At 46.4% G+C, this 13413-nt stretch overlaps 1 protein-coding gene across 1 annotated transcript in view; it reads left to right on the top strand.

Annotated features, from left to right (window-relative positions):
* The window catches only part of ube2f (ubiquitin-conjugating enzyme E2F (putative)), a 54021-nt gene extending 44026 nt beyond the window's left edge, over positions 1 to 9995 (top strand). Inside the window, exon 10 of the mRNA XM_031877901.1 lies at positions 7063 to 9995. Coding sequence (XP_031733761.1) covers positions 7063 to 7113 — 51 coding nt within the window. The 3' untranslated portion in view covers positions 7114 to 9995. The remainder of the gene's footprint in view (positions 1 to 7062) is intronic.
* Positions 9996 to 13413: the final 3418 nt, after the last annotated feature.

Below are 13413 nucleotides of genomic sequence, written 5' to 3'. Positions count from 1 at the left end.
ATCGGGGTCGGGTGCAATGCAGACCGGGTGGCGGGTCAGGCGGGAGGCCTGGGCGAGCCGATCGCCGGCAGCATAGACTAGCTCTAGGGACGTGGAACGTCACCTCGCTAGCGGGGAAAGAGCCAGAGCTGGTACAGGAGGTGGAGCGGTACCAGCTAGATATAGTTGGACTCACCTCCACACACAGCGCTGGCTCTGGAACCAAGCTCCTGGAGAGGGGTTGGACTTTGTCCTTTTCCGGAGTTGCCCAGGGTGAGAGGCGCCGGGCGGGAGTGGGGATACTCACGAGCCCCTGGCTGAGCGCCGCTGTGTTGGAGTTCTCCCCGGAGAACGAGAGGGTCGCCTCCATGCGCCTACGGGTTGCGGGGAGCAAGGCTCTGACTGTGGTTTGTGCTTATGCACCAAACAGCAGTTCAGAGTATCCGGCCTTCTTGGAGTCGGTGGGAGGGGTCCTGGAAAGGGCGCCGCTTACCGACTCCATAGTTCTCCTGGGGGACTTCAACGCTCACGTGGGCAATGACGGAGAAACCTGGCGGGGGGTGATTGAGAGGAACGGCTTGCCCGATCTGAACCCGCATGGTGTTTTGTTATTGGACTTCTGTGCATGCCATGGTTTGGCCATAACGAACACCATGTTCGAACATAAGGTGGCTCATAAGTGTACCTGGTACCAGAACACCTTAGGCCGGAGATCAATGATCGACTTTGTAATCGTATCATTTGATTTGCGGCCGTATGTCTTGGACACTCGGGTGAAGAGAGGAGCAGAGCTGTCAAGTGATCACCACCTGGTGGTGAGTTGGATCAGATGGCAGGGGAACCGGTTGGAAAGACCCGGCAAGCCCAAACGTGTAGTGAGGGTGAACTGGGAACGTCTGGCGGAGGACCCTGTCCGGGAGGTCTTTAACTCCCACCTCCGGAAGAACTTCTCACACATCCCGAGGGAGGTTGGGGACATGGAATCCGAATGGACCATGTTCAAAGCCTCTATTGTGGACGCGGCCGCTAGGAGCTGTGGCCGGAAGGTCATTGGTGCCTGTCGTGGCGGCAACCCGAGAACCCGGTGGTGGACACCGGAGGTGAGGGAAGCCATCAAGCTGAAGGAGACCTTCAAGGCCTGGTTGGCCCAGGGGTCTCCCGAAGCAGCTGACAGGTACCGGCAGGCCAGAAGGGCTGCAGCTGCGGTGGTCGCGAATGCTAAAACTCGGGCATGGGAGGAGTTCGGGGAGGCCATGGAGAAGGACTTTCGGTTGGCCTCAAGGAGGTTCTGGCAAACCATCCGACGACTCAGGAAGGGAAAGCAGGGCTTACCCGAGGCTGTTCTCAGCAGGGGGGGGACTGCTGACCCGGACAGGGGACATCGTCGGGTGGTGGAAAGAGCACTTTGAGGGACTCCTAAACCCGACCAACATCTAGACCCGACAAGATCTAAGGGGAGGCTCACCCATATCCCTGGCAGAGGCCGCTGAGGTAGTCAAAAAGCTCCTCGGCAGGCGCCAGGGGTGGATGAGATCCGCCCTGAGATGCTGAAAGCACTGGACATAGTTGGGCTGTCCTGGCTGACACGCCTCTTCAATGTCGCATGGGGGTCGGGAGCAGTGCCCATGGACTGGCAGACCGGGGTGGTGGTTCCCATTTTCAAAAAGGGGGACCGGAGAGTGTGCTCGAATTACCGGGGTATCGCACTACTCGGCCTCCCGGGGAAGGCTTATGCCAGGGTGCTGGAAAGGAGGCTCCGACCGTTTGTCGAACCTCAGATTCAAGAGGAGCAATGCGGATTCCGTCCCGGCCGTGGAACAGTGGACCAGCTCTTTACCCTCGCAAGACTACTGGAGGGGTTCTGGGAGTTTGCCCAACCAGTCTACATGTGCTTTGTGGACTTGGAGAAGGCTTTCGACCGGGTCCCTCGGGGGTTCTTGTGGGGGGGTGCTGCGGGAGTATGGGGTGCTGGACCCGTTACAATGGGCGATCCGGTCTCTGTACGACTGCAGTAGGAGCTGTGTCCGCATTCTCGGCAATAAGTCAGACACGTTCCCGGTGGGTGTTGGCCTCCGCCAGTGCTGCCCTTTGTCTCCGGTCCTGTTCGTGACTTTCATGGACAGGATATCTAGGCGCAGCCTGGGGGTGGAGAACGTCAGGTTCGGGGGTCTCGGGATCGCCTCTCTGCTGTTTGCAGATGATGTGGTCCTGTTAGCCTCCTCGGATCGTGACCTCCAGCATTCACTGGGGCGGTTTGCAGCCGAGTGTGAAGCGGCGGGGATGAGAGTTAGCACCTCCAAATCTGAGGCCATGGTGCTCTGCCGGAAACCGGTGGATTGCTCCCTCCAGGTGGGGACGGAGTGCCTACCTCAAGCGAAGGAGTTTAAGTATCTCGGGGTCTTGTTCATGAGTGAGGGTAAGATGGAGCGGGAGATCGACAGACGGATCGGTGCGGCTGCAGCAGCAAAGCAGGCGCTGCACCGGACCGTCTTGGTGAAGAGGGAGCTGAGCCGGAAGGCAAAGCTCTCAATTTACCACTCGGTCTACGTTCCTACCCTCACCTATGGTCACGAACTCTGGGTCGTAACCGAAAGGACAAGGTCGCGGCTACAAGCGGCCGAAATGAGCTTCCTCCGTAGGGTGGCCGGGCTCAGCCTTAGAGATAGGGTAAGGAGCTCGGTCATCAGGAGGGAGCTTGGAGTCGAGCCGCTACTCCTTCGCGTCGAAAGGAGTCAGCTGAGGTGGTTCGGGCATCTAATTAGGATGCCTCCTGGACGCCTCCCACTGGAGGTTTTCCAGGCACATTCAACTGGGAAGAGACCCCGGGGAAGACCCAGAACACACTGGAGGGATTACATCACCCAGCTGGCCTGGGAACGCCTCGGGATCCCCCAGAATGAGCTGGAACATGTTGCCGGTGAGAGGGAAGTCTGGGTCAGCCTGCTTGGCCTGTTGCCGCCGCGACCCGACCCCGGATAAGCGGAGGAAAATGGATGGATTATCGTGGATTTTCCCCCAAATGTTTGCAAAAGCTTGTTAGAAGACAGCTGGGTCGACAGAAGATGCCAGAGAGACAGACGGGTAGATGAGCGGTGACAAACATCCCATATTTACTCGTGCTGTCCATTTTACACAGACAGATGGACAAAAGTTATTCATATTGCAGAAAGTGCCATCAGGACTAACAACATGTGAAAGCATTAGAAGTGTAACAACTGTCAGATGGATTGCTGTGAAAGATTCATGGTGCCCAGAAGATGAATACTAGTGCCTTTGGTGATCCTTCTTGAGAATTTTGTGTTGATTTCCGAGGTAGTGTTTTCTGAGCACCAGGCTCCATTTTAGAAAACCTGACAGATTGTTCCGTTCTAGTCCTGGTTCTGGTTCTTGCGTGCATCCCTTCCCTCCAGTGGGCCCATCAATACGGCCTGGGCCTCCAGCAACGTGGTGTCAGTATTGGCTCCCAGCGGGGACCGACGCTGCAGCGAGGTGAAACTCTGCTCCTGGCTGGAGGAGCTCCCGACTTTAGGTCGAAGGCGGTAGCAAAGCCAGATCTTGGTCTCTCCGCGGTGGGCTTGTTGCTGCTGGAGGCCCCGGTAGAGTCTTAGCTGAAGGTATTTCTGGTGAACCTGTAGGATTTTGTTCGATTTAGATGGAATTGGACCGTGTAGCATTAATGACAAGCAATAACAATAAGTATGGACAAATAGCCAATCTTCTCACTAATGGTCTTATTTAATTATGTAGGTCCCATAGTATCCTATACCTCAGTATAAAATTTAGACTGTTTCAAAACTAATTAAAAGTTCCTCGTTGTAACTTCAACTCTCCGTATACTGCCATAATCGGTTCAACAATCTACCATTCCATTAAATATCCAGTAATCTCTAATACTCTGGTTTATGTACAAAAACCTGCAAATCTAATGAAATACCCATCAGACTCAGCTGTACTTTGTGTTTTGTGCTAATTAGCAAGTGTTAGCATGTTAACACCCTACACTGATCCTGGTCGACATCATATCAGCTGAGCGTCAGCATAGTCTTTGTGAGCACATTAGCCCGCAGAGCGAGCACAGAAATAGATACTATCAATGTGTTATTATGGTCCAATCCATTTCAATTTATTTGTTCGTTGCTTCGAGGACTCTTAAATGAGATATGTTTGAGTAGTCGATCTGCTGCCTTTCACATTGCTCACAGCTTGAATTATACGCCTCGCCTCCGAGCTCTAAGTTTAAAAACAATATTGAATTAATTGAATCACTGACCTCAAACTGCAACAAATCTGATTATTAGAAGCCTCAACATGAAGGGAGCATCTCTGAGCTCCCAGTTGCATAATAATAGCCAATTTCTGAATTTCCCTCATCATTTGTTAAGCCTAGTCGTCCCTCACATTGTTTTACCTGAATAAACCAACATAGCACGAGCACGTGGAGATCCCCACGCAGTCCGTGCACCTGTAAACCCCAGCCGCTTTGCTCTGTTCGCTGCACTTGTGGCATTAATTAAAATAGGGCCTCGAGGGAGAGCTCCCTCAGCGTCAAAGGGGCCAATCCATCATCCTGCTGTGTACGGATACTCAAACTGCTGTCATCGCTGCTGGAGTTTTTGGCGCTGGCAGCTTTTCAGCATTCCTGTCTGTCATCTGTCATGCGTCTTTTCCCCCGTCTCTCTCTCTCTCCGACTCTCGGTTTTTCTCACGTCCTCTGAATCTCGACTCAAGCCCCAGCAGTGTGTGCGTGACCACCTCGCCGGAGCTGGGGCGTAAATCAGTGCACCGAAGTCGGTGTGGGACACTCGCATGTGAAATTTGCTGCTGGACAGCGGGGACATGACGCGTCACGTTATGACCCAGACCGCTGTGCTGATGAAGGAGCGATGGGGCTAACAAGTTGAGAGAGAGAGAGAGAGAGAGAGAGAGAGAGAGAGAGAGAGAGAGAGGAGGATGCAAACATAGAAACTAAATGATATCTCTACATGCAGTACACTGTTAGTTTAGCTACAAATAAACTGGGTAAATATTAAAGTGTATCTTAGTGATGTTAAGAGTAAATTGAGATGTGGGACCTTTTTGTTGTTTCCAAAATCGAAATCCGATTGGACACAGTGTGATCAAACTGCTGATCAGAGCCACGTTCAGAAGCAATGTGAATTGTTTCAGCAGTCTTTGCTTGGAAGTCATAGCTAATTCAGTTCTATGTGTAACATTGACGGTGCCGAAACAATGCCGGCTGCTTCATCATTAATCCCGGAAAAAGAATGTCCCCGTAGCCGCAGACAGCGTGCGACCAATTACGACAGTTCCTATGATGTACAACGTGTCGACCCACAATGCAGTTCTGCTAAGCCGTGCACTTTTCTGTACAGATGGAATAAAGGAAATCCTTTCAGAGGGGAAAGCTGCCGCAGCTCAAATTAATAGCAGCCTTTAACCAAATCCATGGCATCGTGTGTGTACTGTAAACATTCTGCCTGATGTGTCAAAAAATAGTTTGCAGGAAATATGAAGAGAATGTAGACACAAACAAACCAAGTTACAAACCAGTGGGCGAAGAAGAAATTCACGTAGGCTTGAAATGATGGGACAGAGCCGAGGAAATGAAAGAGGGCTGCCAGGAGAAGGAGAGGTCACACAGGGCTCCATCAGGCCAGATGTAACCAGGAGGGATGGGTCAAAGGGAGTGACGGAGGGATGGAAAGAAGCCAAGCACGACCAGCAGGGGCATGATTAATAGGAGAGGAAAACCTAGAAAGGGGGTTAGAGAGGGCAGACACGACCAGAAGGAGAAAGTCAACTCGAATGACAGACACCATGAATAAGATGTAATGTGCTACTCTTTCACACAGACACCTACACTAGATGAGCTGTTCTCTGAATGATCAAAATGCAATTACATTAAAAAGAACGTAGTCAAATATGCAAAAGTATTAGTGCTGGGCAAGTTAACGCGTTAATTTCGCTTTAACGCATTCATTAATTAACGCCGACAATTATTTTATCGCGCGTTAACGCATTTTTTAAAATTTATTATAATTTATTTTTTTTTTATTGAAAGACAAGAGACAATACATATACATAACAACAAGAGGATGACAAGAACAGTGGGATAAAAGCCAGCAAACATCCTATAGTCAGGTGTGTGTGTGTGTGTGCGCGTGTGTACGTCCTTGAGCCTTTTGAGATGGGGAAAAAAAAAAATAATAATAATAATTAAAAAACAACAAAAAAAAACAGGTAAGTATTTTTAATTTATTATTATTGTAACAGACTGTCTGTCTGTCTCATGTTTATCGTTTTGTATTGGAGATATGATGTCCCTTCAGGGTTGCCGTAGAGAAAAGGTGACTTCCGCTTCTGGTCGAGGGGGGGGCTGAAATAAAAAGAGAAGCTGCACCAGCTGTTGCTCTCCCTGGAGACTACTGGATATCGCTGCGGTAAAGTCAGCAGACACTCAGATCTCCGTGGTCAACTCAGCAGACACTTACATTTTAGTGCACCTATATGCTGAAATTCACGGTAAACGCATTTAAACGGCACAGATCGGGAGCGAGCGAAGGACTTTGAAAGTTAGCGGAAAGATGAACGTGAGACAACATCCGGTTTCTTCAGACGAACATCCGGTTTTCAGAATAAGATGCCAACAAAGTATGAATTATATTCACATTAAGTATAAAACATGCTACCTGCATCTCGTGAACCAAATGTTATTGCCCTTTTGTTCATATAGTGGTACTTTTAAAATAAAAGTGCGCAATACACTACTTTTGAATTCACTATTGAACTTTGCCATAACAATGCGATTAATCGCGATTAAATATTTTAATCGTTGCCCAGCACTAAAAAGTATATATGCTTTTAAAATTCTAAATTAAAGCAACAAAAAGCGTCATACACACTAATTAGGGAGTTGGCCAAAGATGTGTGCCTATGTCGATGAATTACTGTCTTTTTTTTGTTTTAACATGGTGGATTATATTAGTTTTTCCACTCTTGACTCTCATCCGCCTTCTATAAATGTGTGGTATCTAGCTTCTCCATCTAACTCTCGTACTCTCTCTTTACCTTTCTCCAATCCAGGAGGACTTTCGGAGTAAGGTTCAAGATTACATCAAGCGCTACGCCAGATGATAGAAGCATGGGCTTCCTGAGTCAGCCTGCACCAACCAACCAAACTGCTAATCTTGGCCAACTACCCCCCCCCCCCCCCCCCACACACACACACACACACACACACACACACACACACACGTCAATCAACAGCTGACTCTTTGACTCTCCCCTTGCTGCCCTGCTGTTCACAAGATTGCAATAAACTCCACATTGCAAGAACATAATAAGAAACAGAAAAATAACAAAATACAAAAACGATGTGTTTGAGTAAAGACTTGCATACAAAAGAAAATTACGCTTTAATCATCCTAATAGATTGAGTGTCCCGCTCAATGTCCGGTCATTGTGGCGAAATCACTGAATGAAGCCGCTTCCCCCGAGGAGTCCCTGAGCCAGAGACGAGCCACGGTAACGACTGGCAAGGGATGTGGGGATGAACCGTTGCTCAAAAAAAAAATAAAGTTGCGTTCAGCTATTTGAAGAAAAGAAAATTGACCAATTTAAGAGAAAGAATATCTGTTGCTATCAGTTCACTGTTTCAGTGCCTGCTATGTTTGTGTCACTAAAGAGAAAAATGCATGAGTTCACATAAACACACACAGCATCACATCCTGCAGTAAAAGGTAAACATACGTGTACACAGGCCTCCGGCTCCACTACACAGCATGTGAATGGCCGCGTTGTCAGGTCTGTCATTCTCCTTGCATGTGCATACCCACGCACACCACTCACATACACACTCTGTTTTGTGTTCAGCTCCAGTGGGATAAAGTCCAACTACTAAAACCACAGCCAAATGTATTGTACTGTGTTCAGCTTCACCTCTCCTCACTGCCCTTTTGTTGTTTTTCCTCCCTCAGTCCCTCTTGTGTCACTCACACACACACACACAACCACATGTACCTCTCTCCGTTGAGGATGGAGAGGTTCATTCATACTACAGTGCAATCAGAAAGTACTATGACAATGGCACTAATTTTGGTGTGTGGTCGCTCTGTACTTCAATGGGTTTAATGTGAAACAATGACTATGAGTTTAAAGTACTGATTCAGGTTTTTAAAATCCCAAGTCCCAAAACTTTACTGTTTTGGTTTATTCTCACCTTTCACAGCAAACAGACACAGTTAGCAACTAGCATTTAGCAGCTAAAGAACAAGATATCATTGATCTGTATATTTACGATCATGGTCCTAAAATTAGGACTTGAATTCTTGAAGAAAACATTTTATTTCTCCTGATATACAAATGGTCATTTTGTGGGTGAAGTATTCCTTTAAAGCTGAAAGCCGGCACTTTTACCTCACAGTTATTGTTTCATGTCATTGTCATCGTGCTGCAATATGGAATAAAAGACAACTTACTATCCCAAGACTGTTAGGACTGCATTGTACACACCTTTTCACTCTGGTTGCTGTGGGAATTTCCCAAGCTAACGTGTAGAGTGTGTTCATCTGGAGGGACAGAACTGCGTTCTCCCTTTCTCTTTGTGTGTGTGTGTATCAACTGTATGTTTTAACTGTCATTGGATGTGAACCTCTAGATAATTGCAGAGGTTCATACAGTAAAAACAGTAGGATAGCAAGCAGGCCAGTGAGGTAACACGCCAGCGAGTGAGCTTACTAGCTCACTCGCTCAGAGTCTTTCACTCGCTCAGAGTCTTTCACTCGGCGCGAAGGACTCTGACTTTTCCTCAGTTATGCGTCGTTCTTGACGTCCATACAAAGTGTACGTACATTGGAGGTGTTGCACTCCGGACAGGTTCGGATGACTGAAGGTAAACAAGTCGCTCACTCGGTAGCCAGTTGGCATGCTTGCTTGCTACAATGCTTGCTAGCTCACTTGTTAGCTTGCTGGTGAACTTGAGTAGGTGCTGCTATTCCACTGCCATTGTGGCCACAAACTGCGTGTTCATTTTGTATGTGTGGTAGATAGAGAAAGCAAGAGAGGCTGTCACTGAGTTAGCCAGTGAGGGTGTGTTCTACGTATGCTAGGGTGTGTTCTATGTATACTAGGGTGTGTGTGAGTTTTACTTGGTCCTAGCTAGCATTGTGCCTCCAGTTTGAGTCGTATATCTGAACATCTACACTGTTCTCACTCCATTCAGCTTCGTGTTCACACGTCTGCATGAGGCAAAGTCTATGTGATCTGACCAGTGGTGCATTTACTAAGGATGTCAGAAATCTAGTTGTTGAAGATTTTATGTCAACGGTGTGTGTGTGTGTGTGTGTGTGTGTGTGCAATGACTGATATCATGTGCTTGTTGAGCGTGTGTGTGTGTGTGTGTGTGTTTGTGAGCGCTTGGTGTGTGGACAGTTAAAGTATGATGTGTTGAAATGATGTGACTTGTTAGCATGCTCTGGTTCCCTCTTGCTGCTGCTCCTGTTATTCTGGCCCAGGGTTCAGCAGCTCAAATTGTTAGTGTTTTCTAGGTGAAAGTAAACCGAATAACAGGGAACACTGACTCTGCTGAAATAAAGGACCTCACAATATGACAAAATAACCTGGTCCGTTGAAAGCAAATGTGAATGTGGGCGTTGTGTGGTATTTTCCAGCATGGTGTTGGACCACTCAAACCTGGAAGGCTAATGTAACTGCCTATCACCATGGCAGTTCATTGTCGTGGTAGCAGTTGCCTCCAGGATACGGTAGCTCTGTACTCTGTACTTAATGTTAGCCTTACTAATACTCTGACTTGTCATATGTCCTTTACTTTGGCAGTTAGCAGTGTTCATTTCTCCCAGGATGCTATTGCGACCATATCTCTGCTTGGGCTAATGCCATGTTTGGGCCAGAGGAGAAGATTAACAATTTGTTCTTCTTCATATCCTCAACCGTTTCTTTCTCAGATTGTATATCCATTTTTTTAAGATATATTAAAAGAGAATATAAATACAACAAATGCGTCTTGTGTGTTTCATTCACTTAAGTATTTTTGCGACCGATCTTTTGCAAGACAGAAGTTTCAGTTAAGTTATAATTATTATTGCAAACAACGATTATTACCAACTAATGTGCCAATTATTTTCACCATCAATCATTAAGCGGATAAAACGTTTGTTGTTTGTCGTTATTTACGATAGTTACATTGTTACAGTATTATTTTGACACAAACCATTCATTTTTTCCAACCAATGTTAACCATGTGTCAGTGTGTGTTACTGCAAACGTGATGCGAGGCTGATATGAAACTTAACTATGGAACATGCTTTTCCCATGGCTAAAAGCACCAGAAGAAATCTAGTAAGTGGACCTTGAGTTATACATTTTTTTTGTCATTTATTTTATTATTTCAGTGGTCTGCTGATTGTTTTCAGTTAACTTTTGGGAAATTATAGATATACTTGTGTTGCCTACACTTATGCTGTACAGTAACAGTCCATCCCTCTGCTCTTCACTGACCTAGCAGTGAGGTATAATTAGCCAGGAGTGGGCTACATCCACATGCATGCACACAATGTTAAAGTCCATCCAACAATTTACAGCCATTCACCCATTTGACTTGGCTGAGGAAGACTCACACAGACACACACACACTGCCAACATCTGCCAGTCACCCACACAGTCTGTTATTATACCTGGTTTTGGAGGAAACACAATTGAACTGCACAATCCCCCTGTAGCTATACTAACTTAGGAAAGTTGTGTATATGTGTGTGTGCGTTTGTGCGCGCACTGACAGCTGACAGCCACAGCCAGGTAATGAGATGGTTGAATGCTATAAATCACATTTTCTGCAGCTCTTCGGCTGTCCTGCTCACAACACCTACCTGCTGATCCAAAACACATTCTGGACAGGTCCTCTTTAACTTGCCCCGATTAAACTAAAAGTACATATTTCCATTAACCATGCCTTGGGGAGGAGGTGAGAAAATAATGAGGAGCAACACAAATCGTGTCCCCACAGAGCGCCTGTTGACAGCACACCTGCCAGACACATTAAGGAAGAGATTAATGGGTGTAAATGATGGGTCATTTGTCACATAAATTGGCCGCAGTCGACACTCCTGCATAGGAGCTGTGTGCTTGGTTTAAATATGTGTCATGTCTGTTTCTGTTACCTAGAAGATTTAACCTACTGGGACTGTGGGACTGAAAATAGATTTCCCTTGGGACTGGAGTTTAAGGACAGACATCTTTTAAAAAAAATAAAATGCAATCCACAAGTTACATGCAGAACAAGAGTGTAACTTTTGAAAGCACATATAAAGAAAACTTCTTTATTCTAAGGTAATTTGGGGAGATTTCTGAGGTACAAAAGCTGATTTAATCAAATAAAATTGAATAAGACTCTTCTGCTGAAGATTGGAGTAATTGCCACCCATCTCACTGTGATTGACAGTACTTAAGCTCATCTATCTGGCCTACTCCCTTTTTTATCTCATAACTCATCTCCTGAGTCGTTTCCTCATACACACTCATGGGGCAATCAAAGGGAAATATATTCCTGGTATCTTTGTTGTAGTTCATTAAGGCAGGAAGTTTACAGGACTTAAACTTCATAATGCAAAGCAAAAATCATACTTGGGTGGATCCATATAACTTCAAAATGTGCACATATTTCATTAAAAAGTAGGTGTCAACTATTTTCTTAAATGTTACATACACTGTACTTTATTTTAAAATGAAGGAAGTCCACACCCCTACTTTCCACTCAGTGTACATGTAGTGAATCAAACCGCCACTGTCGTTTTATTATACAGCACAAGAAAACAAGTCAAACAACCGTGGTTTAGCTAATCCAGGATAACATGATGACAAAACTACTTGGCTAGGTTTAGGAAAATATTGTGGTTTGGGTTAAATTAATAACTGGTAAAGAAAGCCCAGCAGAGGCTTTTCTTTCTGAGGAAGCTAAAACAAGCTGGCCTGCCCCCTGCACTTCTGGTTAACTTCTACAGAAGTGTGATTGAAAGCATCCTCTGTCAGTGCTTTACTGTGTGGTATGCCAGCTGCACAGCAGAGAACAGGAGGGACCTGGCCCTGGTGGTTAAAACAGCACAGAGGATTGTGGGAGTTACCCTGCCTGACCTGGACACCGTGTATGCTGGCCGCCTCCAGAAGAAGGCCAGCAACATCTGTACAGACATCACACACCCGGGTCACAGTCTGTTTGTTCCACTACCATCAGGAAGGAGATACAGGACCATCAAAACCCGGACTAACAGGCTGAGGAACAGCTTCTTCCCCAGAGCGGTTTCCTCCATCACCCCCCCCCCCCCCCCAAACCCCACCCAGCTCACACCGGACAGTGCTGCGGTGAAACAAATATAGTCAATAACACGACACTTTAACTAAGCACATTTTTCACTTTGTAGCCATTGATGCCTGTGCTTTATCTTGTTTGATCTTGTATATATTTACTTAATGTCTTGTTTTAAATCGTCTTGTCTTAATTATTTTATACACTTTTTAACTGTTGCTGCTGTACTGACTGATGAGTCGCCAAATTAATTTCGTTGTATGTTTTTACAATGACAATACTTATCCTTATCCTTATAAGGGACTCCTGCGTGCATGTTCCATCTTTCCATGATTTATTCTTTAAATCTGTTTTCGTTGCACTTTGTCGTTTTTGCTTTTATCAATAAACCAACTTTTCCACCTCACCTCGTTGACTAACATAGGTATTGTTTCCGAATTAAGATCTCACTGCGGTCCACCGGCAGGGGCGGGACTTCGCCTGCCGGGATGACAGTAAGTCAGTCATCCCTAAAGGCAGACATGGATCAGATGTCAAAGGTTCATCTTTGTTCCTTAATTCACTGCACATGTGCACACAGTAAGTGTGTGTGTGTGTGTGTGTGTATGTTTCCTCCGTCTGTCTGTGCGTTTGTTTTGCTGACCTGGTGGGCGTTCGGTGCCAGCTGCTTCTTCCTCTCCTGCCTCTCCTCTCCCATCGTTCGAGCTCATCTCATCCGCCACGCTGGCAGACCCTGGCTGTTTCCAAGCTGCACCTCATTTCTGCAGCTCTGAACATACCCTCTCTAAAACCTCTTTCTCTGTCATGAAGCCCTTTTCAGACATTAACTGCCTATAAATGTTATCTACGGCTTCATTCAGACCCGACAGGATCTTCGGGGAAGGAGTGGTGGCACCGCTGGATCGCAGTAAGTTGGAGATATATATACACACTACTGTGAGCACTGCCCAGCTTTATGCATACATAATCCATTATGCACACCCCCGACAACATTATGCACACAGAAAAGACCATTATCTGTGCCAAACAGCATTGTACACATCCAGCAGCATTATATACATTAACTCGAAACCGTTTCGCTCACCACAAGCCACTGTTCTTGGGATAGTCGGTACGAT

Source organism: Anarrhichthys ocellatus, unplaced genomic scaffold, assembly GCF_004355925.1.
Source record: "Anarrhichthys ocellatus isolate YVR2014 unplaced genomic scaffold, GSC_Weel_1.0 scaffold154, whole genome shotgun sequence".
NCBI lineage: Eukaryota > Metazoa > Chordata > Actinopteri > Perciformes > Anarhichadidae > Anarrhichthys > Anarrhichthys ocellatus.
Note: the sequence above shows the minus strand (reverse complement) of the source record. Positions and strands in the feature narration are given on the sequence as shown.